Here is a 27,037-nt window from a genome sequence, read left to right on the forward strand (position 1 = left end):
GTTGGGTCCAGGTGTTTTGTAAATGCCTTTTATCAGGTTGAGGAAGTTCTCTTTTATTATTAGTTTGCTGAGGCTTATTATTATAAATTGGTTTAAATGTTACCACATGTTTTTTGCATTTATTAAAATAACTACAGGTTTGTCTGCTTTATTCATGTATCTTAGTGACTTATATTGGTTGACCTTTTAAAGTTAAAGCAGCCTTAGATTCCTGCGACAAGCCCCACTTTATACTATAGTCTCTTTTTTACATATGGTTGAATTTAATTTGCTAATATTTTGTTAAGAAATTTTGTGTTATGTTCATAAGAGCCATTGCTCTGTAGTCTTCTCTGCCTTCTTTGCAATGTCTTTGTTTGGTTTTGGTATCAGAATGATTCTGTCCTCAAAATGAGTTGGAAAATGTTTCCTCCTTGTCTATTTTCTGAAAGACTGTGTGTCAGATTGGTGTTACTTTTTTCCTTAAATGTTTGATACAATTTATCAGTAAAGCCATGTGGTCCTAGAGTTTTCTTTATGGGAAGATCTTTAATTACAAATAAAAATTCTTTCATAAGTATAGGGTTATTCAAGTTTTTTATTTCTTCTTGAGTCATTTTTGGTAGTTTTTTTTCCTATAGGAATGAGTCCATTTTACTTAAATTGTCAAATATATTAGCATAAATTTGTTAAAAATATTTCCCTAATATCCTTTTAAGGTCTTTAGGCTGCATAGTGATATGCCCTTGTTCAGTCTTAATACTGGTAATTTGTGTCTACTCTCTGTTTTTCTTGATCAGTCTAGCTTCAGGTTTATCAACTTTACTGATTTTTTAAAATAAAACCCCTTTTGGTTTCATTGATTTTTTTGTTTTATTAATTTATAATCTTCTCTTTATTATTTCCTTCCAATAAGATGGAAGGTTAGATAAGTAATTTTAGACCTTTTTTTCTAATATAAACATTTTAAAGCAGTAACTTCTTCTCTAAGCACAGCAGTAGCTGCATACCAAAAAATCTGATGTGTTGAGTTTTAATTTTCATTCAGGTAAAATTATTTTATAATTTCCTTGTGATTTCTTTTTGGACTTAGGGATTATTTAGAAGTATGTTGTTTAATTTCCAAATATTTAGGAATCTTCCAGATATCTTTCTTTTATTGATTTTTAGTTTAACTTCACTGTGATGTGAAAAAATAAGCTATGTGATATTAATCCTTTTATATTTATTATTTTATGACGTGTTTTATGGCTTGTTTTGGTGAATGTTCCACACACACTTGAAAATAATGTGTATTTTGGCAGTTTTGGGGTCAACTTTGTTGAGAATTCTGATGGTAATTCTACGTGTCAACTTGGCGGGGCCATGGTGCCCAGATATTTGGCCAAACATTATTCTGGATGTTTCTGTGAGGTTTTATTGGGTTTTTTTTGAGGAAGTTTGGCCCTGAGCTAACATCTGTTGCCAATTTTCCTCTTTTTTTTTCCTTTTTTCTCCCCAAAGCCCCCAGTACATAGTTGTATATCCTAATTGTAGGTCCTTCTAGTTCTTCTATGTCGGACGCCGCCTCAGCATGGCTTCATGAGCGGTGAGTAGATCTGCGCCCAGGATCCGAACCGGCGAACCCCGGGCCACTGAAGCGGAATGTGTGAACTTAACCACTACGCCACCAGGCTGGCCCCTGTGAGGTATTTTTTGAATGAGATTAACATTTAAGTTGATAGACTTTGAATGAAGCAGATTACCCTCCATAATGTGGGTGAGCCTTGTCCAGTCAGTTGAAGGCCTGAAGAGAACAAAGATTGACCTCCTCCAAGCAAGAAGGAATTCTTCCAACAGATGGTCTTTGGACTCGAACAGCAACTCTTCCCTGGGTCTTCAGCCAGCCAACCTATCCTGAAGATTTTGGACTTGCCAAGCTTCCTAGACAGACAGACAGACAGATAGATGGACAGACAGACAGAGAGGTAGATAGATGATAGATAGATAGATAGATAGATAGATAGATAGATAGATAGATAGATAGACAAATAGGTAGGTAGATAGACAGACAGACAGGTAGATAGACAGACAGACATCCTGTTGGTTCTGTTTCTCTGGAGAACTCTGACTAATACAAGAGTGCTGGTCCGTTCTGTACACTTGACAACTTTTTGTCTATTTGTTTTATCAATCACTGAGAAGATTGCTGATCTCTTCAACTACAATTATGGATAGTCTGTTTCTGTCAGTTTTGTCTTTTTTGCTTTGTTAATTTTGAAGCTCTATCATAGTCATTTGGAATTATTATGTTCTCTTGATTCCTTTACCATTTTGAAGTGTCCTTCTTAATTTCTGTTTATAATTCCTTATTTTAAAGTCTAGTTTTTGGGGCCGCCTGGTGGCGCAGCGGTTAAGTGTGCGTGCTCTGCTTCGGCGGCCTGGGATTCACAAGCTCGGATCCCGGGTGCACACTGATGCACTGCTTGCTAAGCCATGCTGCGGCAGCGTCCCATATAAAGTAGAGGAAGATGGGCACAGATGTTAGCCCAGGGCTAGTCTTCCTCAAGAAAAAAGGGGAGGATTGGCATCAGATGTTAGCTCAAGGCTAGTCCTCCTCACAAAAAAAAAAAGTCTACTTTTTCCTGTTAATAATATAGCCAGTCTAGCATGCTTTTCATTAGTCCTTACATAGTATTTAGTTTTCCATCTTTGTCCTTTTATATCATATGTATCTTTATAGTTAAACTAGATTTCTTGTAGACAACATATAGTTTGGTCTTGCTATTTTATTCAGTCTGACAATCTATACCTTTTAATTGGAGTTTTTCACACCATTTACTTTTTTTTTTTGGTAAGTTGCCAGTCCTCCTTTTTGTTGTGAGGAAGATTATTCCTGAGCTAACATCTGCTGCCAATCCTCCTCTTATTGCTGAGGAAGACTGGCCCTGGGCTAACATCCATGCCCATCTTCCTCTACTTTATATGGGACGCCACCATAGCATGGCTTGACAAGCAGTGTGTTGGTCTGCGCCTGGGATCCAAACCCAGGCTACCAAAGCAGATCATGCTCACTTAACTGCTACATTAACCACTAACCACTAACCATTGATAGAACTGAGTTTAAATTTGTCATCTTACTATTTGCTTTCTATGCCATTTCTATATTTTGTTCCTTTTTTCCTGTCTTCTTTTGGGTTAAGTTTTAAGATTTTTTTTTAATCTCCTCTATTGGCTTATTAGCTATGCCTCTTTGTTTTATTGTTTTAGTGGTTCCTCTAAGGTTTCAATATATATCCTTAACTTATTGTAATCTACCTTCATATAATATATCACTTCAGCTAGAATGTGAATCTTACAACATGCTTCCATCTCCCCTTCCTCTTTTTCGTGTCATTGTTTTCATGCTTTCTACTTCTACATATGTTCTAAACAACAATGAAGCATTATTATTATTATCCTAAATATTCAATTGTCTTTTAAAGAAACTTTTTTAAATGAGAAGAATCTTTTACATTTAGCCACATATTTACCATTTTCAATAATCTTTATTCCTTGGTATATGTCCAGGTTTCCATCTGGTATCATTTTCCTTTTGCTTAATGTACTTCCTTTAACACTTTTTGATAGTGCAGGTCTCCAGGAAACAAATTCTCTCTGCTTTTGTTTGCCTGAAAAAGTCTATTTTATCTTCATTTTTGAGCAATATTTTTGCTAGATAAAGATTAATAGATTGATGCCTATTATTTCTCTTTCAGTAGTTTAAAGATTGTTCTTTTATCTTCTAGATTGCATACTTTCTGATGAGAATTCTGTTAAAGCATAAGAATATTATATTAATTATAACAAACTTTACTGCAGCCCCAGCTGAAACTTTGATTGCAGTGTTTTGAGAGCCTCTAAGTCAGAGGGCCCAGCTAGACTTTACTTAGATTCCTGACTGCGCAGAAACTGTGCAATAATACGTTTGAGACATAAACCCCACTAAGTTTGGGGGTAATTTGTTATGCAATAATACATATCTAATTCAGAGAATATCCTAAAAACTTCCACAAATCAAAAATTAGTTACATGCAAAGCACCCAGGAGAAAGCATTGGCCATCTCAACAAAATTATGCTTTCAAAATTGTGAGGGAAAATGTATTTCAATATATAATTTGGACCATCCAAATTATTAATCCAATGTCAGAGTAAAATACATTACCAGATATCTAGGGACTGAAAAAATTATCTCCCATGTACTCTTTCTCAGGAAGTTACTGGAGGATGTATTCTGCCAAAACAAGAAAATAAACCACACAAGAGGAAGGCACGGAATTCAAGAAAAAGTGGATCCAAACCAAGATCCATCTCTCTTACCAAATCTTTGCCCTGCCTTGTTCTACATTCACTTCTCAGGTAAGCACTCTCCTAAAGGGACTATTTCTTCATTGCTCCTGAAACTGAGACTCCTTGAACCAATCATTTTGGCTAAAAGAAAGAGAATATGATGACTAGGTAGGCCTGGAGAGCCTCATAAATGAAAAGAACCCCCTTACCCACTGGAACTTATGGAGAAGTGAATGTCCAAAATGACTGAATTGTTGCTAACATGCCAAGTGGGCCAGACAGACCTCGTGATTACCCTGTGATAGTTTCCCCCTCCCCAAGAGTAGCAGACAAATTGATTTATCATGGTCCTGAAAAAAGGAAACTATCCTTGAACAGTTAGATTGGGTGGAGAGCACATGTGGAAGGAACTGTTAGGACAGCAAGGCAAGAGTCTTTGGATTCCTCTATCACAACCACAAGCAAACGATAAATGTGCAATTGCACAAGGTCTTAGAGGACTGAAAATCATCACAGCTGAATACAGGAATTACATAACTAGGGTAGTTGACACTTCCATGTCCCCCTTATTTCCCTGGTTTTTGCCAGATAGGTTCCCTGGTGAGTGTAGAAGACATTTGTCACCTTTCGGTTACACAATATCCAGTCCTTCCTAACAACACAGTTTCTTTTTGAGAAATTACATCTCCCCCAGTGTTTCCTGGTCTGGTTAAATAGTATATCCAGGTGGCTGCTTCCCACAAGAGAAGCCAAAGGGCCATGTTCTACCTTTCCCCATGCTGGCACAACCAGGAGGATAGAAGATCGAACAAAACTCACCTGTGGGCTGCTCTGTCCTAAGATTAAAGAAATGACTGAGAGACATTCAGTCCAGTGGTGGGATCCTGGCCATACTTTTCTGCCTAGACTGCTATAGTGGCTCATGCTTCCTAGTTCTGTAGAAATGCCTTGGTTCTTGCCCACTTCTAAGCACGGTTCTTCAGGCTCCCATTGAGGCTGTGATCCTGCAAAATCTTTCCAATAAATTTCTCTTGGCATTTGCTTAAGTTGGTTTCTACTGCTTTTTGGAACCTAAGAACCTTAACTAATATAGTGGTTAACTGTGGATTATAGGAAATTGAATGAGGCTATTCCTGCTGTGTTGATGCTATGCCTAATTTTCTATCTATATTGAAAGATTATCCTAAATCCCCCTAATTTTTGTAAGCCTTTATGAATCAGGCTAATGCAGTCTTCTCTCTCCCTGTAACACCACTAACAAGCAATAATAATTTGATGTGTACCATCCCCAGTTTGTGTCATAATGTAATGCAATGGAATTTAGACTTATGGGCTAAACCAGATTCAAATATTATAATTACCCATTACATTGATAATATATTGATTAGGGGGGATACAAACATGGAGGACAGAGTGTTGGTTAATTATGCAAGAAACAAACCAACAGTAGAGAAGTGTAAGTTAAAAGCTCTGGAAACATAGAATTGAACAAGGGCCGATACAACCTAAAACCAAAAGCCATTAAAAATGAAGATTTATAGTAATATCATATCTTCTAGTATGCTGCCCTGACCCTGCTTCTTTTGACTCTAGCTATTGCTGTTCAGAGTTGGAACCACGATTCTACTTTGTGGTTCTACTGGATCAACACTCTTGCTGTTGTGCTAACTCAACACTACTCCTTCTGGTGGAAAAATGGCACAAGTTACAGAATGTCTGCTATCCTCTATGCAGTCATCTGGGACACTTTATTGTGTAGCCACTCACTTCCTTGGGTTGGGATGAATGTGGGGACCAATATGGACTCAAGTTATATCTTGTCATATAACTGGACATGGACCAGCAAGAGCTGGGTCATATGTGATTACACTCAAATGCTCAAATGTGGAAGGGACCAAGCTGTTCTTTTTTGGTAATTGGAAAATTAATGGTTTTTAAAATGTGTCAATGATAGCTGGGATATATAAACCCCAAATCAACCTCCAGGTGATTGGTCCATGGACATAGTTAAAAATTATACAATAGTGATCTAATAAATACAAAAGCCTAAATCAAATGTTTCGGTGAAAAGGGAACATATATTTAGTAAGTGTTCACTGGTATTCTGAGTTGAGGTTCCAGGGAATCCTTAAAGATCCTACTCATCCCTCTCAAAGGCCCCCGCAGCTCCCACACAACACAGGTACCTCTTCCCACACACCTCATTGTTCCCTAGGAGACCCCTGCACACATACACAAAGAATTCTCTGAAATGTTCTGGATTGCCCAAGTAAATGGGTTGCTGAAGTTGCTAAATTAAGTTCCTCATATTTATTTCCAAAAAAGGTGATTAAAAGAGCAAGCAACATTTCAAAGCAAAGATTCAAGCAAAGATTCAAAGATGACCAGGGAGTTAAGCCAATGATAATGTGTATGCTTCTCTATTTCTACTCTCTGTGTACAGATTAGTAGTAAATGACGAAGTCTTAATTGCAAGTTTGAGACCATGATCTTTATTTCCATAAGAATTTGGCACAGGCAGCAGAATTTGTTGCAACAGGGAACCCGAGCTCAGCAAAAGAGGCTGCAGGATTGGTCACTGTCGTCCCGTCCTCACATGCCCTTTGCTGTCCTGGGTTGCCATGTTTGGACTCCAGTACTCAGCTCTGAGTTCAGCAGCCTCTAGTCTCAGGTAGGAATCATAAATTAAATCTTTTTTGTCTAGCTTCTGTTTGTCTCTCTCTCACACACACATATACCCCTTATATCTTTCCTGTAATAGCCAATTAAAGGATTTAATATCCTGTTTTCCTCCCTAGGCTAGACTGACAAAACATGGGCACCACCATGTCCAAACGTCAGGAAGGCATTTCCAGCTTTCCTCAGTTAGTCCTGCACCATTACAGTGCATGGTCTGTAAAATCTGCCATAGGTCCACTGGAGGTGACTCCAAATTTTACTTTCCCCTTTATGGATCCTGGGACTATGATATCCTGAAACATCTAAAGGAAAACCAGGGAAATCACCATGCCAACCAGATTGATTGATGGTATGCATGGAAAGAGGAGATGAGCCTCTGACACAGTTACCAAGAAAGCAGCCAAAACCCCATTAAAGATATTGAGAGAAGGTTCTCTCTCCATTTCCTGCCCAAGTATGACCCACTGAGACTGTACCCTAGCCTCCCCATTCAACAAGAGCTAAAGACCTTCTAATAATTGGGTTCCTCCTCCTTCTTCAGAATCACCCAAAATCACCTGTGTGGAGTTCCAACAAGCTTCCTGATGTTCCATTTCCAAAGTTGCGGGCCAGGGATGCCAGGAGCTTCACTATAAAGTGCTTCTTAATCTCTTATAAGATTCAGCCTTAAAGCATTAGCACTGAAATCCTCAAGCTGTTAAGAAGGCAGACCTTAGAAAAAATTAGGACATTTTTTTTTTGTCCATTAAAAGTAGAACATCTGAGTATTTTAGAATAGATGAAAATGAAGTAAATCTCTCCTTAGATAAGTCTAGACTGCAGAAGGCCAGGTGAGAAAGGAATCATTTATATTTCAAATTTAAAAAGTCTTAGTCTAATAAGAGGCATTGAGAAGAAACATTATATATTATATAAAGATATAGATAGATTAAAAAGTCTTATAGATATATTTTAAAAGTCTTAGCCTAATAAGAGGCATTGAGTAGGGCAATTTTTCAATCAATAAAAAGAGAACTGCTTACAGTTTTATACTACCTATCCATCCATCCATCCAGACACACAAATAAAATTGTGAGCAATCCTCTTTTTACCAATTAAAAAATTGCTTTACTTCCAAAAAGCACTTGAGGTGCTGTAATTGTCAAGAAGGGTCTGTTTGGAAGTTTCTAGGGGTTCTGTTGCTTCTGTTATATGTACAACTTTGTGTTTATTCCTTTGGTTGAATGTGTGTAAGTATATTTGTATTTGTACAAAGCTAAAATTACAAGAATGGGTTTTAAGCAAATACATCTATTTTTTAAAGCATTGTCTTAAGCTGAAAAATAAATATAACTTATCCAGTCTTCTTAAAAATTGGAATTTTACACTGTAATTAAAAATTAGGATAATAATAACTATTAGGCACAAAGTGACATCAGAAGTTTGACTCAAGTAGAGAGGCTCTCAGGCAAAATCTTTGAAGCTTGTAATATTTGTATCTGTGGTAGGCATGAAAATGTGCCTCTCAGATCACTGAACGCAGAAAGTATTATTGGCCGTCGGATGGCCCCAGAGCTGCACTCTGAGGTCCATCATGATGTCTGCACTGAAGCGACGCTTCCCAGGGCTGCTCCCAGCCAGTGACTGGGTGCAACAGGGACACTAAAGCCAGCCCATTCCTAGGAGACACGGGATTCCTCTAATGAGCAACTTGGACTTGAGGACTCCTCATCAGCCATGTTGAATCTTCTTAGAACTACACTACAGGCTAAGACTCTTCTACCCAACCTTCTTTTCCTCCCTCTGTCCTTCACAAGGGTCAGACCTGCATCAAGGCCTGACAGCTCTCCAGCTCCCTCCTTATTTTCCCTAAGAGATGTTCCTCTAGTAAATCTCTTGCACGTCTAATCCTGTCTTGCTGTCTGCTCCTCAAAGGACCTGGACTAACACAGCATCCTTTCTTTTTTTTCTTTTTTGTGAGGAAGATCAGCCCTGAGCTAATATCCATGCCAATCCTCTTCTTTTTGCTGACGAACACTGGCCCTGAGCTAACATCTATTGCCAATCCTCCTCCTTTTTTTCCCTTTTTCTCCCCAAAGCCCCAGTAGATAGTTGTATGTCATAGTTGCACATCCTTCTAGTTGCTGTATGTGGGACGCAGCCTCAGCATGGCTGAGGACAAGCCGTGTGTCGGTGCGCACCTGGAATCCGAACCCAGGCCGCCAGTAGCAGAGCGCGCGCACTTCACCGCTAAGCCACGGGGCCGGCAGGCATCCTTTCTTAATAATATAGAATTCTAAGATACTATATACCACCTTACAATCCTCCTGGAGGAAAATTTTAAATTTTGGCACTGGATTATGAAAAAACCAACTTAAAGAATCATTTGGATTTATAGATTGTAAACTTTGGTATAATGTAATAATATTAAGTTGGTAGAAAAATGTTATATGTTATAAAGGGAAGCTAAAAAAGAGAATACATTTTAAAGGCTTTAATATCATTTAATATTTACTAAGTTAAATATTAATGGAATACATGAAACTATGTAGGTTTGATATTACCAGAAATTGAAGAGAAGACAGAATTGGGTTGCCCAACCAGAACTCGTGCATATGAATCTTATGCACATAAACATTTGATCATTACATATGGACCAGCTAGTGGCTGAGTGAAACTTTCATACAGAACTTAGGAAATTCATTTGGTTGATTTCCCCTTACCCCCCCCCCCACGCCATCTCATGAGGTAGCCTCTGAGAGCTGTTTTCTACCATCTTCCAGGGTTTGAATATCACACAAGAAAAAAACCTCTTGGCTGAAAGACACCACCTTCTAAGAAAACTGCCAGCTAGTTATGCTGATAACTTCACAGAATTGAAAACAAATTAAACTAATCATACATGATATATGTAATTGCAAAGCCTCACAGAATGAGTTATTATGAATGACTCTACAAGAAAATAATTTGATTACACATCCTTAGTGGCATTCAGTATATGGATAAAAATAACTGCAAAAATCTTAACCTTTATTTAATAATTTTGTCAGATAACATAAGTAATTATAATAATTTCGTTTGGAATCAAGATTTTAAGTATAAGAGAAAGGGGAGGGAAATTATAAAATCAAAATGTTTTAATTAGGAACCATAATGTTAGAATTGAATTAGAAATATCAATATGAACCCATGTTCTTTTTTTTTTGTGAGGAAGACCAGCCCTGAGCTAACATCCGATGCCAATCCTCCTCGTTTTTACTGAGGAAGACTGCCCCTGGGCTAACATCCGTGCCCATCTTCCTCTACTTTATATGGGACACCGCCACAGCATGGCTTGATGAGCGGTGCGTTGGTGCGCGCCAGGATCTGAACCATCCAACCCTGGGGCAGCCGCAGTGCAGCATGAGCACTTAATCGCTGCGCCACTGGGCCGGCCCCTGAACTCATGTGATTAAGTGGAAAAAACAAATATATGTTTTTCAATTCTGTCAGCTAAAATGAGCTAGGAACAAGGGCCTAAGAGAATGAACCTAATGCGTAAACTTCATTGTTAGATTTGTAATGCTAGCTTTCCAGGATACCCTGGAGCAATGGCTGATTCGGGTAAGGGAGGTTATGGGCCCGGGGCAACTTGCTGTACCCGGAAATAATTCAGATTAATGGCACTGTGTCAAAAGAACACAAGTGCTCTAACCCCCTGGGGTGCACCAATTTGAGCAATAAAAGACAATAATTACTGCAAATGGTTAAATCACATTGAATCTATGAAAAGCCATGAGTCCATAATGATACACAGAAGAAAAAATAGCATAAAGTTGATTAAAGATGGTGAATTGGCCTATATTACTTCTAAATCCTTTATTCCAACATGCTGTTATTTTGATTTACTTTATCATTGAAAAATATAGAATTTAGTAAATATTAAATACATAATTGAAAAGCATTTTCTGGCTTAAGAGAGGATGCCCGTAGAATGATCCCATAAGTTGTGACCATAAGTTGGACAAAGTCATTCAGGATGGCCAAATTTCAATCAGATACAATTTCAAATATCCATGAGCATTTTATGGTCTTAAGAACATGAAAAAATTTCAAGATACCATTAAGCTCAAAAGTCTTTAAAGCCAGGTTGAAAGGCATTTGCATATGTCTTCCAAGCCTGCCAAGTTAAAGGTAGAGAGGTTAGAAGTTAAACATTACAGAAGTAAAAATATATTTATATAACTTGAGTCAAAATGCAAAATCCGAATGATCAGCCCAGATGAGAGCAACCACCTCCGTGAATGGAAAGAAGCAGCAGGTAATACGTGCAGGTTCCATCCAGGGACATGAGCCATGAGATCCATAGTGTTGGTATCTGTGAAGAGGGAATCTGTGCATATTTCAGATTTTACACACTCATAACATGTAAGAGAATTTGGCCTATTAGAGTGATGGCCTGTACCTCTAATTTACAATGTATAATTCAGGGGCCGGCCCGGTGGCGCAAGCCGTTAGGTGCGCGTGCTCCACTGCGGCAGCAGGGGCTTCACAGGTTCGGATCCAGGCGGGCACGGACGCACCACTTGCTAACCCATGCTGTGGCGGCGTCCCACATAAAGTATAGGAGGATGGGCCTGGATGTTAGCCTAGGGCCAATCTTCCTCCAGAAAAACCGGGAGGATTGGCATCAGATGTTAGCTCAGGGCTAGTCCTCCTCACACCAAAAAAAAATGTATAATTCAATAATTTGTTTAGATTGGTCATTTTTAATTAAGATATTACTATGTATCGTATTTGAATCACTATAAAATAATGAGGTTCATCACATTCATTAACTCATTAAATTGATAAGAAGTATTTAATACTCAGGATGACAGATTAGGGAGAACTTAGTGTATACTAAAGAAACCCCATGGACTTTTACCGTGGGTCCAAATCTTGAGATGGTCAGTACACACACTCTCCCTTTTCTGGAAGGGACTTCTGGCAGGAGCTTGGTCGAAGCTGTGGTCCAGACTCTTGATCTCTCTTTCAATTCCTCTTTAAGAAAAATCAGCTCTGGAACGCACGCCCGTCCAGACGACTCAACAGTCTTACCATCTGAGGTTCAGGATTGGGAACAATGTGGGTAATATCTGGATATTACCTGCATCTTTGTCCATGTACTTTTAGCCTCATATTTCATCAAATTCCAGCTTTTGATAGCTAGCGCTGAACGATGTGGTTTAAAAAAAAAAGGCTTACTGTATGTATGTATGCAACTTACTGTATGTAAAGGCTTACTGTATGTATGTATGCAATAGAAATACAAATTTTTGACATGATTTCAGTTTTAATGATATTTGTTTTTTAAAGGAGCATTATGAATTTAAATGGTTCTTGTAAATTTCTAGGGCCATTTTTAATTTTTAGCTGGTAAAGTTATTGATTAGTTTATATTTTAATCAAAACACACTTACTGAGTACTTAGTATGTCCAGGTTCTAACTGCTATTCAGATAAGAAGCAGGGCATTTTCAATATTTATATTTTATAGATGAAAAGAAACGAAGTACAGACAGGTGAAGTGACTACTCAAGATCACCCAGCTGGTAAGTATTAGTTCCAGGACTGGAATCCAGGCCGACTGCTCCAGAGTCCAGGCACTTCACCACTATGTTAAACCTCCTGCTATGGTCCTACATCTTTCTTATAAAAATGAGAGGCTGTATCATAATCACATAACCCCTACATATTTATTTTATAAAAGAAATATTTACTTCTTTTCTTATACTGTATTTCTTATATTGTGTTTTCTTATACTGTGTTTTAAGAAGGCAGTTTTTTAAACAAAAAATATACTAGGTGATAAATATTACTATTGGCCAAAATTGCATTCATGAATTGAAATATATATATAAAATTACCTCATTCTCTCCACATATAATTTTGGCCAAGACAGTCAGTATCTCATTACTAACCAAGGGATGACGGATGCCCAGTGCAAACAGAGATTCTTTAATCTTTGTGTTAACAAAATGTGTAAATGATAATAGTAAAAATCTGGCGATCATACAAAGTTTTCACAGAGAAATGATGTGCAGACCCATATATTTCAACAAAAATAAAATATTCAACCAAATATATTAGAGAATTGGCCGTTTTGACTTGCCTTTGTCACCAGATCAAAACACGTCATCTCATTCTGTGGGGTAAGTATGTTGGATGTTTGGCTGACATCGAATAGAATTAATTATAAGCAACCTCCCCCAAGTGCTCTATACCCTTGAAATTTCGGATTGGTTTAATTTCCATAAAGTAAACTCATGATAGTAAAAGAGATGCTTATGCTGATAGTAATCGAAGTTCCACTCGAGATCAAATTTTGATGGAATTTTTTTCATATGGAGAAGTACTAAAAAAGTATATCTCCCCAAAATGTAGGGGAAAATAATACATAGGTGTGTCAGGTGTTATTCATTAATAAAATTATGTTATTTCTCTGGATTTTGTGATGTCTGTGTTGTCAGCTTTTTAAAATTTGTATTTTGTTGTGATTTCTCATCTAAAAAGTATTCACTTCCATATCTAATTTTTAAATCTTTTTCTTAAAGAGGGTCCCTCAATTTGTATAAGCTTTAGGCCCCACAAAATTTGGTCTCTGACTGTAGGATGTTAAAAAAAAAAACTGAAGTAGCTCTGTATGTACTGTACTGACATGGAAACAAGTCCATGATATATTGCTAAATGTAAAATTCAAATTTCAAAATAATATCAATAGTATAATCCCACTTAAGTAAAACAAAAGTTAAAATGTTTTTCAAGTTTGACTCTATAATCTTTATATTTTATTAAAGCACATGTATTTTTATTAGTTTTTTAAATCTAAAAAAAGCAAAAGTGAATTTTCGACCTTAATTCACGCTTGTAAATAGTAATACAACACTTCGACGACTCCCGTAAGCCTACCCCCTTCGCATTTTAACATCCTGAAGTTGCGTTGTAACCTGAGACGGCTGGGAAACGGTCCCCCGCCGTGACGCCGCGGTCACTCGGTGCGCATGCGCAGACATGGGCGGCGCCGTTCGACGTGGTCGTCATCTGTGCGGTTTTGTGCGTAGTTGGTACGACAGTGCGTCTAACGGCCTTTTAAAAATGTCTTCCAGACGGTTACGTGATGATGAAAATGAAATTCTGTGTACGCAACAAGGCAAGGAAACAAAGCAGCGTGGCGCACATTTGACCTTGGGCAGCAGATCGCCGGGGGGGCGGTCACAGCCCGTCCACGTGCTTCTCGGCCCCCGGGCAGCCGCGGCCGCGCCGCCGCGCTCCGGCCCCGAGGAGCTGCGCGCCGACTGCGCGGCCGAGGCCTCGCGCAGCCGCGCCTCGTGCCGGGGAGGCGGAGGCGGCGGCCGTGCCGCCTGCAGGAGCCGCTCGACTCCCCGGGCCTCGGGAGTCGGGCAGGGAAAGGCCCTCCCGAGCCCCGGGCGCCGCGTCCGCCCTGCTGCAGTCGGCAAGCCCGCCTGCCGCGTGCACCGCGAGATCCCCTCCCGCAAGCAGTGCGCCGCCGTCTCTGTGGTTGAAACCAAAGGAGCCCTTAGTTCTGGCCTCTGTTGTCACGACTTGTGATAAATATGCTGCTGTTTGCCTGACGCTGAAGCATCTCCTACCGGTCAGGCTGCCAAGGAAAGCAGAAAACGTACAACCTTTCCTCTAAGAACCTGGAAGCCTTTCGCCCCTCAGTAGGTGCACGTAGACTCGACTGCCTCTCCTTTGTTTCGTTTGCTGCTTTAGGGTAGATCGTGCCTACCCTGTTGTCAACAAATTTTATTCTTGGACTTTATTCGGGGATGACAAGGTTATTGCATTTCATCAGATTAATGTTAACCCTCCGCATTTTGGGCACATGACAATAAGGCAACGTGCTCTTATATCGAACCTCAAAATCTGAGTGCAGGAGAAGACTCAAACTTTAAGTTGGTTTAGCTTATGATGAAATGATTTACCTCACATCTGGAAGGGTACATTTTAAACCAACACTAACATCTGTTTCTTATTGGTATAAACCCATATACATTGTTTTTTATGAGTTTCATGAGTAATAATTAGCATTTTGGTGTTACTTATCAGGCTTTGATCTAAGTATTTGAAACTCTGTTGATCCTCACAACAGTCCTGAGATAGACATATTTTCCTCCTCTTGCAGATGAGGAAACTGGGCGACAGTAAGAAACCCAGGCCATCTGGCCCCAGAGGCTGTTTGAAAATGGATGTTCAATGAAATATTCTTGGGCAGGTTGCAGATGACAGATCTAATGAACTTGGGGTTTGTGAATGTAGAGAGTACCACATGGTTTTTAATACCTTATATTTTTTGTAAATAATAAAATCAAGCTTCGAAAAGTGAGTTGTTTATGCTGTTATCTTAAAAATAAAGATTATATGACAAGTGACATCATTTTGCGTTACGTGTAATACCGACGAGGTTAAGGCAGTCTGTTGCTCTTACTCCACTAACATTCACAGCACTCCTCATACCATAGAGCAGTTTCAGATCCCTAATCAGAATTCTATAATGGCTATTGAATACATTTTGCAATATAGGCTTGTTATAGAATATAATTTTATTACTTTCTTATTTTACTCTATTCACTGTCATCCTAATTGGGGTTTGTACAACTGCATACAACTGCATTTCTACTAAAAAATTTCATAGTTTACAGTTTTTAGATTTTTGCTGCTGTTAATCTGGACAAGGCTCCCCAACTTTTATTCTGAAATAAATTTAATAATTATTATCCTAATTTCTTAAATGGAGAGATTGAGGCTCAAATAGTTACATATTATACACAATATCACATACTGAGGCAGATGGTAGTATAGAATAGAAATCCTATCCCGGGGCTCAATAGACTTCAAATGGCTTACGTAAATGGCTTGTGTTTATTAACGTATCTTGTTAGAACCAATATACTTCAGAAGCATAGACCTATCATCATAAGAATGTGGTTACACATCACCTAAGTACAGCAAGTCAGAATAGAACTTTTGATTTTAGAATCATTTGATTTTTTTGAATGTGGATCTTAACATTTTCCTGTGTTTTTCAATGAAGGGTAATATTGTCAGTCTTTTTTCCAAAGATATGGAATGAAAATTAGTTTTTTATTATAAAAATTAGAAAGGAAGAACTTACAGTTGGACAGCAAGACCCTGAATTTAATTTCAACATCTGGTTTTCCACATTATATACAGGCACTAGAGATTCTGTGCCATTTTTATTTCTTCAGATTTTTCCTCTCCTAGGATTCTCTCATATTTATTATCATTTGAAGCTCTGATCGTGGCTCTGAGTCATTTTTGTTCTTTCTTTCTCCCCCAAGTCGGTTTCAAAACTTCTGTAACTCAATTGCCGGAAGTCTAGAATCTCTCTTGCAAGTGAGCTTGCTGGGTGGGCCGAACTGCCATGGAGCGGAAGGATTGTTAGGAAGTCGACATGTTGCTAAGAAGTCTTGCTAATTTGCTATATAAGCTGAATGGAGTGTCAGAGAATTTTCCTTTCCCCTGACGAACTTAGGAGATGTATGTTTTGACCTGTATCAGTGATTCTATTTGGATCGATTACTTTAAGGTTACAATTTTTTATCCATATATGAATGTTGCACCTAATTATCCCTGTAATCGGTTAAACAAATGTCAGCTGTTCGTATTTCAACTCTTTCTGCCATTAACTGCTGGAAGCGATTTAATGCAGCTGGAGAATAACACTGACCACCATTATAGCCTGCGAAGTGTGAAATAATTTCCTTGTGCTATTGTATTCTCTTTAGTCTGAGGACTGATGCTCAGCGGCTGAGACTTGAAAAAAGCCTATTTAATAATAATTAAAGACATAGTGTAGAAGGCTGAGTCCCGGGGCAGCTCAGTGCTGTTTATCTGGTGAACCCTTCCCGAGAGCTTGTTTTTATAAGAATTCACTGTAAGTGTTGAAGGGAAATGCTTTCATCTGAAAGGAGTGGTTGTGCTTCGTTCAGATTGTTTCCCCCATCTGACTAAAACCCGCGCTGAGGACAGCACAGATGTGGCTCATTTGGGGCAGATGAAGGGAGAGGAGAAAAACGCTGGGGTGGAGCACAGGAGTAGTCGGTCAGTCATGCTTTCCAACTCGCGAGGCTTTTTCTTTTCTTTTCCCTTCCCTGAGCCACTCTGGGGTGCCCTTTGAGGGGCGATGCCCTCGCCCCTGCCGCGGCGCCCTTACCTCCCGGGCGAGTTCTCGCCCTCGGTGGACTCGCGGCCCTGCAGCAGCCCGTCCCAGCTCCCGGGGGGGGCGGGGAAGCTCTCCCTGGGCGGCTCCCCTCCCAGGGCCCCCCGGCTGCCACGCCGGCTGGCCTGGTGCTCCATTGACTGGGAACAGGTGTGCTTCCTGCAGAGGTTGGGAGCTGGGGGGTTTGGCTCGGTGTACAAGGCGACTTATCATGGGGTCCCGGTGGCCATCAAGCAAGTGAACAAGTGCACCAAGAACCGACTGGCATCCCGGCGCAGCTTCTGGGCTGAGCTCAACATAGCAAGGCTTCGCCATGACAACATCGTGCGGGTCGTGGCTGCCAGCACGCGCACGCCTGCGGGCTCTGATAGTCTAGGCAGCATAATCATGGAGTTTGGTGGCAATGTCACTTTACACCAAGTCATATACGGTGCTACCAGCTGCCCTGAGGACCAGAAGGCCGAACCTCACTGCGGTGCCGGAGAGCAATTCAATTTGGCCAGGTGTCTGAAGTATTCCCTAGATGTTGTGAACGGCCTGACTTTCCTTCACTCGCAAAGCATTGTGCACTTGGACCTGAAGCCGGCTAACATTTTGATCAGTGAGCAGGATGTCTGCAAAATTGGTGACTTCGGTTGCTCCGAGAAGCTGGAAGATGTGCTGTGCCGCCAGACTCCTCCTCAGCACCTGGGCGGCACGTACACCCACCGAGCCCCGGAGCTCCTGAAAGGAGAGGCCCCGACGCCCAAAGCTGACATCTATTCCTTTGCCATCACTCTCTGGCAGATGACGACCAAGGAGACGCCTTACTCAGGGGAGCGTCAGTACGTGCTGTATGCTGTAGTGGCCTATGACCTGCGGCCGTCTCTCTCGGCAGCAGTCTTCACTGACTCCATTCTTGGGAGAAGACTCGAGAAGATGATCCAGAGCTGCTGGAGGGCCAGTGCTGCTCAGCGGCCAAGCGCAGAACTTCTCCTGGTTGAGCTGAACTCCTTAAAAGGTGAATTTGCCTGACTCAAAACCTGTATGGAGATAACCTTTTGTCTTTGTTTCTATTCATTTTAAAGAAGTGAAGGTGCAGAAAAAAATATTTGTAGGATGGATTTATAGAAAATAAAGTTACTAAAAACTCCTCTATTCTCAAATGCTTTTTCTAAGACAAATAGCAGAGCTACAAATCTAGTGTCATCTTAGTACCATTAGTAACTAACCTTATCGCTTTATAGAGTTACCTGCTTTGCTTTCATAGCTAGTGTGCTTACTTAAACAGTTTCATAGTATTACATTTATTCAAATTTGTTTTTGATAAAACCCATTTGTCTAAAACAGAACTGAATTGTAAAATGCCAAAACTTTCTATAAATTAAAATAATATGCTCCATACCTATCACCTAAATTTAAACTGACATCCTCTCCAACACATATTGTTTTCTGTCTTGTTAATTATAGCCATTCTGACGGGTGTGAGGTGATATCTCATTGTAGTTTTGATTTGCATTTCCCTGATAGTTAGTGATTTTGAACATCTTTTCATGTGTCTGTTGGCCATCTGTATATCTTCTTTGGAGAAATGTCTGTTCAGGTCTTTTGCCCATTTTTTAATTGGGTTTGTAGTTTTTTTTGTTGTTCAGATGCATGAGTTCTTTATATATTTTGGAGATTAAGCCCTTATCAGATGTATGGTTTGCAAATATCTTCTCCCAATTGTTAGGTTGTCTTTTTGTTTTGTTGATGGTTTCCTTTGCTGTGAAGAAGCTTTTTAGTTTGATGTAGTCCCATTTGTTTATTTTTTCTATTGTTTCTCTTGCCCGGTCAGATGTGGTGTTTGAAAAGATGTTGCTAAGACTGATGTGGAAGAGCGTACTGCCTATGTTTTCTTCTAGAAGTTTCATAGTTTCAGGTCTTACATTCAAGTCTTTAATCCATTTGGAGTTAATTTTTGTGCATGGTGTAAGGTAAGGGTCTACTTTCATTTTTTTGCATGTGGCTATCCAGTTTTCCCAACACCATTTGTTGAAGAGACTTTCTTTTCCCCATTGTATGTTCTTGGCTCCTTTGTCAAAGATTAGCTGTCCATAGATGTGTGGGTTTATTTCTGGGCTTTCGATTCTATTCCATTGATCTGTGTGTCTGTTTTTGTGCCAGTACCATGCTGTTTTGGTTACTATAGCTTTGCAGTATATTTTGAAATCAGGGAGTGTGATACCTCCAGCTTTGTTCTTTTTTCTCAGGATTCCTTTAGCTATTCGGGGTCTTTTGTTGTTCCATATAAATTTTAGGATTCTTTGTTCTATTTCTGTGAAAAATGTTGTTGGAACTTTGATAGGGATTGCATTGAATCTATAGATGGCTTTAGGAAGTATGGACATCTTAACTATGTTAATTCTTCCAATCCAAGAGCGTGGAATATCTTTCCATTTCTTTGTGTCTTCTTCAATTTCTTTCAGAAATGTTTTATAGTTTTTGGTGTACAGATCTTTCACCTCTTTGGTTAAGTTTATTCCTAGGTATTTTATTCTTTTTGTTGCAATTGTAAATGGGATGGTATTCTTAATTTCTCTTTCTGCTACTTCGTTGTTAGTGTACAGAAATGCAACTGATTTTTGTATGTTGATTTTGTATCCTGCAACTTTACCATATCCGTTTATTACTTCTAAAAGTTTTCTGGTGGATTCTTTAGGGTTTTCTATATACAAAATCATGTCATCTGCAAATAGTGACAGTTTCACTTCTTCCTTTCCAATTTGGATCCCTTTTATTTCTTTCTCTTGCCTGATTGCTCTGGCTAGGACTTCCAATACTATGTTAAATAGGAGTGGTGACAGTGGGCATCCTTGTCTGGTTCCTGTTCTTAGAGGGATAGCTTTCAGTTTTTCACCATTGAGGATGATATTAGCTGTGGGTTTCTCATATATGGTCTTTATTATGTTGAGGTACTTTCCTTCTATACCCATTTTATTCAGAGTTTTTATCATAAATGGATGCTGGATCTTGTCAAATGCTGTCTCTGCATCTATTGAGATGATCATGTGATTTTTGTTCTTCATTTTATTAATGTGTATTACGTCGATTGATTTGCGAATGTTAAACCATCCCTGCATCCCTGGAATAAATCCCACTTGATCATGGTGTATAATCTTTTAACGTATTGTTGTATGCGATTTGCTAGTATTTTGTTGAGGATTTTCGCATCGATGTTCATCAGTGATATGGGCCTGTAATTTTCTTTTTTTGTGTTGTCCTTGTCTGGTTTTGGTATCAGGGTAATGTCAGCTTCGTAGAATGAGTTAGGGAGCTCCCCCCCTCCTCAATTTTTTGGAAGAGTTTGAGAAGGATAGGTATTAAGTCTTCTTTGAATGTTTGGTAGAATTCACCAGGGAAGCCGTCTGGTCCTGGACTTTTATTTTTGGGGAGGTTTGTGATTACTGTTTCGATCTCCTTACTGGTGATTGGTCTATTCAAATTCTCTACTTCTTCTTGATCCAGTTTTGGAAGGTTGTATGATTCTAAGAATTTATCCATTTCTTCCAGATTGTCGAATTGGTTGGCATATAGCTTTTCATAGTATTCTCTTATAATCTTTTGTATTTCTGAGGTGTCTGTTGTAACCTCTCATCTTTCATTTCTGATTTTACTTATTTGTGCCTTCTCTCTTTTTTTCTTGGTGAGTCTAGCTAAAGGCTTGTCTATTTTGTTGATCTTTTCAAAGAACCAGCTCTTGGTTTTATTAATTTTTTCTATTTTTTTTTGGTCTCTATTTCATTTATTTCTGCTCTGATTTTTATTATTTCCCTTCTTCTACTGATTTTGGGCTTTGTTTGTTCTTCTTTTTCCAGTTCCTTTAGGTGCATTGTTAAATTGTTTATTTGAGATTTTTCTTGTTTGTTGAGATAGGCCTGTATCGCTATATACTTCCCTCTTAGAACCGCTTTTGCTGTATCCCATAAATTCTGGCATGTCGTATTTTCATTTTCATTTGTCTCCAGGTATTTCTTGATTTCTTCTTTGATTTCTTCGTTAACCCAGTCGTTGTTCAGTAGCATTTTGTTTAATCTCCACGTATTTGTGGCTTTTCTGATTTTCTTCCTATAGTTGATTTCTAGTTTCATACCGTTGTGGTCAGAAAAGATGCTTGGTATTATTTCAATCTTCTTAAATTTATGGAGACTTGTTTTGTGGCCTAATATGTGATCAATCCTGGAGAATGTTCCATGTGCATTTGAAAAGAACGTGTATTTTTCGGTTTTTGGATGGAATGCTCTGTATATATCTACTAGGTCCATCTGTTCTAGTGTGTCGTTTAAGGCCAATGTTTCCTTATTGATCTTCTGTTTGGATGATCTATCCGTTGGTGTAAGTGGAGTGTTAAAGTCCCTACTATTATTGTGTTACTGTCTATTTCTGTTTTTATGTCTGTTAATAATTGCTTTATATATTTAGGTGCACCTACATTGGGTGCATAGATATTTACAAGTGTTATATCCTCTTGTTGGATTGTTCCCTTGATCATTATGTAATGCCCTTCTTTGTCTCTTTTACAGTTTTTGTTTTAAAGTCTATTTTGTCTGATATGAGTACTGCTACCCCAGCTTTCTTTTCATTGCCATTTGCGTGGAGTATCTTTTTCCATCCCTTCACTTTCAGTTTGTGAGTGTCTTTAGGTCTGAAGTGTGTCTCTTGTATGCAGCATATATATGGGTCTTGTTTTTTTATCCAGTCAGCCACCCTATGCCTTTTAATTGGAGCATTTAGTCCATTGACGTTTAAAGTAGCTATTGATAAGTATGTACTTGCTGCCATTTTTTAACTTTTTTTTTTTTCTCAGTGTTTTGGTAGTCCTTCTCTGTTCCTTTCTTCCTCTATACAGAATTGATGGTCACTTTAGTTTGACCTCTGTCTGAAAGCTGTACTCTTTAACTCCCCTCCTCCCTCCTTTTATGTTTTTGATATCATATCTAACCTCTTTTTTGTGCATTTGTATCCATTACGTTCTAATCATGGAAATAGATAATTTTTCCTATTTGTGGTCTTCTCTTTTCCCCTTAAATCAGTCCCTTTAACATTTCTTGTAGCACTGGTTTCTTGGTGACAAACTCCTTTAATTTTTGCTTATCTGGGAAAATTTTGATCTCTCCTTCCATTTTGAATGATAACCTTGCTGGGTAGAGTATTCTTGGCTGTAAGTTTTTTCCTTTTAGCACTTTAAATATATCGTGCCATTCTCTTCTAGCCTGTAAGGTTTCTGCTGAGAAGTCAGCTGATAGCCTTATGGGGTTTCCTTTGTATGTAACTTGACATTCTCTTGCGGCTTTTAGGATTCTCTCTTTATCTTTGATTCTGGACATTTTGATTATGATGTGTCTTGGTGTGGGCCTCTTTGGGTTTATCTTGTTTGGGGCTCTCTGTGCTTCCTGTACCTGGATGTCTGTTTCCTTCCTTAGGTTAGGGAAGTTTTCATCTATTATTTCTTGAAATAGATTCTCTGCCCCCTTGTCTCGCTCTTCTCCTTCCGGGACACCTATAACATGGATGTTAGTGCGCTTGATGTTGTCCCAGAGGTCCCTTAGACTGTCCTCACTCTTTTTAATTCTTTTCTCTTTTACCTGTTCACCTTGGGTAATTTCTTCTAGTCTTTCTTCCAGCTCACAGATCCATTCTTCTGTATCCTCTACTCTGCTTTTGAGTCCCTCTAATGAATTTTTCATTTCCAGTATTGTATTCTTCATTTCTGATTGGTTCTTTTTTATATCTTCCATTTCTTTGTTGACATTCTCACTGAGTTCATCTATTCTTCTCCCCAGATCAGTGAGCATCCTTAACACTCTTAGTTTGAACTTTCTGTCAGGTAGGTTGCTCATTTCTGTTTCACTTAGTTCCTTTTCTGGGGTTTTGTCCTGTTCCCTTACTTGGAATGTATTCTTTTGCCTCCTCATTTTGCCTCTTTCCCTGTGCTTTTGTCTATGTATTAGGTAGGTCAGCTACGTCTCCTGCTCTTGGATAGGTGACCTTATATATGTGGTGCCTTAGGAGGCTTCCAGTGTGCTTCCCTCAGTTCTCAATGTTCCAGGGGTGGCCCCTATGTGGGCTACGTGTGTCCCTCTATTGTGGCCTGTTAGCTCTCCCTATAGGTGCCCAGGAGGCTGAGTTATGCTCCTGGCCAGCTGTTGTAATGCTCAGCTGCTTGTAGTTGTTGTGGGCCCTTCAGTCTCTTTATCAGGTGTGGGGAGCCCCAGCACAGTTGGCTGTAAGTTCTAATACCACATTTGTGTTGCAGTATTTCTTTTAACTGAGTAGGCCCCCAGCGTGGCAGGTTGTTAGGCTCAGGGCCTTACAATTGCTGTAAGCCTTAGCCTATTAGGTCTCTTGTCAGCTCTCTGAGGATTGCAGCTGGGTGGAGCTGGCCTCAGGCACAGGAGCACCCAATTGTTTCAGGCTTTGGAAGGTGGGGCAAACCTCCTATGTGGGTCTTTGAGAAGCACAAGTCTTCTGCAGCTGACAAGCCCTGTTGCCCACAGGTCCACACACACAGTCAACACAGTCCTGCCCCGTGTGAGCGCCCCGACCTCCCCAAGTGGACCCAGTCTCTCCACGGCAGGAGCCCCACACACTCCGCCACCGCCCCACACTCTCCACCCGCTCCTTGTGCACACCCTGCCCGCTCAAGTCGGCTCAGTTGCCAGGCTGCAGAGAATCCAGTCACCAATCTATGCAGGCCCACAAGTTGCCTGAGGGCTTGTTGTTGGGTGGGGCCAGTCTCTAGGGTGGGCTGCCTGCCCTGGCTGAGCTGGATTAAATCGGTGCTCTAGTGGGTGGAGCAGACCCTGGGCTAGCAGGCCTCAGGGAGAACTCCAATGGCATCTGTGTCAGCACGCTCACACCAGGCCACAACAATGGCCGCCGCCAATGTCCCAGTCCCTGGAGAGGTCTCACCCCTCACCGAGATGCACTCAGGGCCTATTAGGTGAGTCTCTTGTCACCAAAGCAGTGTGCACCTTTCTTTCTGGTGATTTTAGGATGCTTTCTGGAATGGGTGAGTTTGTGCGCGGGCCCTTTAAGAGCCAGTTTTAGTTTCTTTGTGAACCGGGTTTTCTGGGGGTGCTCCCCAGTGTTTTAGTAGCAGGCACAGTCAGATATTATGCCGCTGGTCTCGATTGTGCTGGGTCCACACAATGCCCACAGCGGGGGCGCTCCCGGCTCAGGGCCCCGCGCCTCCAGGGAGGCTGCGTACCTGTGAGCTGCGGCTTGTGAAGGCGGCGTTTTTCCTCTCCAGAAGGGAGTCTCTGCCTCTTCTACCCCAGCTAGGACTGTCCACTGCTGCAGGAGTTCCTCTCATCCAGTTTTCAGTTCTGTCTCAGGGGCAATTTTTCCACGAGTAGTTGTAAATTGGCTGTGTCCACGGGAGGAGGTGAGCTCAGAGTCTGCCTACGCCGCCATCTTGACTCCCTCTATTTACTTCTAAAACTGTTCTTGAGGGAAGCAAAAGGGAGCTGTCCAAGACTAGGTAAAATATCAGCACAGTGTTGCCAGCTCTGTCCATGTAGTTTGGGGGACAAACCACCCATATACCAATAAATAATTCCCTTCTCTCTTTATTGTAGCAACAGGAGTTCGTGTTGGCAAGTTTAAGATACAATGGATCAAAAAATAAATTACAGTGGATCAGTTCCACCAAGTGTGTTAAAATGAGACTCTAACTGTACTGAATACCTCATTAACAGACTATCAGGGAGCTACATAAGGATCCCCTATTAAAGTCCAGATTTCACTTCTGGAATGAACACGGCCACAGCTTAGATTCAAATATCTTCCCTTCTCCTGGAAACCATACAGAGTGACAAAGAGAACAAGGAGGGAGGGACCTTGTAAACTCCATAATCAGTGACACTAGGAGACACAGAAAATGTACAGACTGGAAAACATATGCAGTGATGCCTAATGACTGGACAGGGCCTGTAGGAAGAGTGCAGGGAGCAGTCGGGGATAACTCAGGGGAGGACAGAGCGACCTATCAGTGGCAGGTCCCAGAAAGACTTGGCAAAAATAGATGTCCTGAAGAACAGGTGCCCACTGTGAACTGCAAAGGTTGAGGAAGAAACTCCTGAGAACAGGGCTGAGATCAAACCGGCTGAGCTTACGCGAGATGGCAGAGAAAGAAGAGACAGTGTTGAGGAGGGTCTAGCCACGGCAGAGCTCAGAAAGTGGCAGCAAAATGCCCATTATGAACATAAGAGGGTCACTCTAGGGTGGGGTCATAGAATACAAGACGGGCGCAGAAGCTTCCTGAACCTGGTTTGCTTGGAGAGAGAAAAAGATGTGGCTGCCTGGGGAAACCCACAGAAATGCCATATTTGAAGGAAACAAATAGGGTCTTTTGGGTTGCAGAGAAAGAAAGTCTTTGAGTTGTAAGGAGACTACCCTGATGGGAGTTAGAATAAGCCCATGGATTGCTTCCTCTGTAACAGCTAAGAGTCATAGGAAGTTATTTAAAGTAGACAAATCAAGTCAGAGGTAAAAGCATATTTAATGGTACAAAGATAAGTATTAAAGATAATACTATTGACTTAAATTGGGGCAGAGGAGTGGAGAGGGAAAGGGAGACAAGCTGTCAATGTTATCATTATTCATAGAAGTAAGCTCATGGATATTGTCTAGGATTAAGGAAATTATATACAGGTAAATAATAGAACAAAAATACAACAACTACCCTTCCTCAAAATCAGAACTACTGGGGCTGGCTGGTGGTGCAGCAGTTAAGTTCGCACGCTCTGCTTCGGCGGCCTGGGTTTCACAGGTTCGGATCCGGGGTGCACACCATTGCACCACTTGTCAACCCATGCTGTGGCGGCATCCCATGTAAAGTAGAGGAAGATGGGCATGGATGTTAGCCCGGGGCCAATCTTCCCCAGCGAAAAAAAAAAGAGGATTGGAATTGGATGTTAGCTCAGGGCTGATCTTCCTCACACACACACGAAAAGTCAGAACTACCAAAACAAAAAGATAAAAGAACCAAACACAGAATGAAAGACAACAATATGAACTATAAAAACAAAATAATATAAAATGTCAGAGTTAAGATCAAACATATCTGTCATATCAATAAATGTAAATGGCTTAACTCACCTATTGAAAGAAAATCTCTGTGCCATAAGATATATATACTCCTTTTCAAAAAAGCATGGACAAAGGTGTGCCACGTAAATGCCAACCAAAAGTAGGAGCCACGATTTTATCATAAGATAAAATGGAATTGAAGCCAAAGAAGGATATTTAATAATGTTAAAGAATACAATTCACAATAAAGACATAAAAGTTAGGAATAACTATGAACCAATATTAACAATTTTCACAGACCAGAAATGACAAGGAGTACAGGGCAAGTTGAAACACTGTTTGTAGGAGGCTAATTTACTTCTCTCTGCCCAAAACAGATTAGATGGGTAGAAAATAAGAGTTGCTGTAGAACACTTTGACAAAATTAATACAGCTGATTGCTACTTAGACATCCAAGACCCTAAAAAATAAATATAGCTTCTTTTCAAGCACCTGTGGAAAAACTGATTTATACCATGAAGAAAACCTCAAATTCCAAAACCTAAAAATAGTAGAGACGAATAAAATTGAAATTTTAACAAAATTAGAACAGAATCAGCTCCTTTTTCCAGAAAATTTCAAACTCTTATGTAACCGTGTGTCGAAAGGAAATGTCAAACTGCAGGAACTCTAGAGAGCAACAATAATGAAAACACATATTAGAATCCACGGAAAACTATAAAGTTGAAGAAAATTTGTAGTCTCAAGTAGTAATATGACTAAAAAAGAAAGAATAAAAACAAATGAATTAAGCGTATGAGTCAAAGTTAGGAAAAG

The 27,037-nt window shown here is 40.0% G+C and overlaps 1 protein-coding gene and 1 long non-coding RNA gene across 2 annotated transcripts; both read left to right on the forward strand.

Annotated features, from left to right (window-relative positions):
* Positions 1-1,513: 1,513 nt before the first annotated feature.
* Positions 1,514-14,291, forward strand: LOC147913052 (uncharacterized). Its single transcript, XR_015549255.1, has 4 exons — positions 1,514-1,567; positions 4,212-4,357; positions 12,464-12,518; positions 14,073-14,291. It is a non-coding gene; the product is annotated as an uncharacterized LOC147913052 (long non-coding RNA).
* Positions 14,292-17,134: 2,843 nt separating this feature from the next.
* Positions 17,135-18,261, forward strand: MOS (MOS proto-oncogene, serine/threonine kinase). Its single transcript, XM_004435757.2, has one exon. It carries the CDS (start codon positions 17,135-17,137, stop codon positions 18,182-18,184), a length of 1,050 nt encoding a protein of 349 aa, XP_004435814.2. The 3' UTR covers positions 18,185-18,261.
* Positions 18,262-27,037: the final 8,776 nt, after the last annotated feature.

The sequence above is a fragment of the Ceratotherium simum genome, chromosome 31, assembly GCF_057802395.1.
Source record: "Ceratotherium simum simum isolate JZ-2026a chromosome 31, ASM5780239v1, whole genome shotgun sequence".
NCBI classification, from domain to species: Eukaryota; Metazoa; Chordata; class Mammalia; order Perissodactyla; family Rhinocerotidae; genus Ceratotherium; species Ceratotherium simum.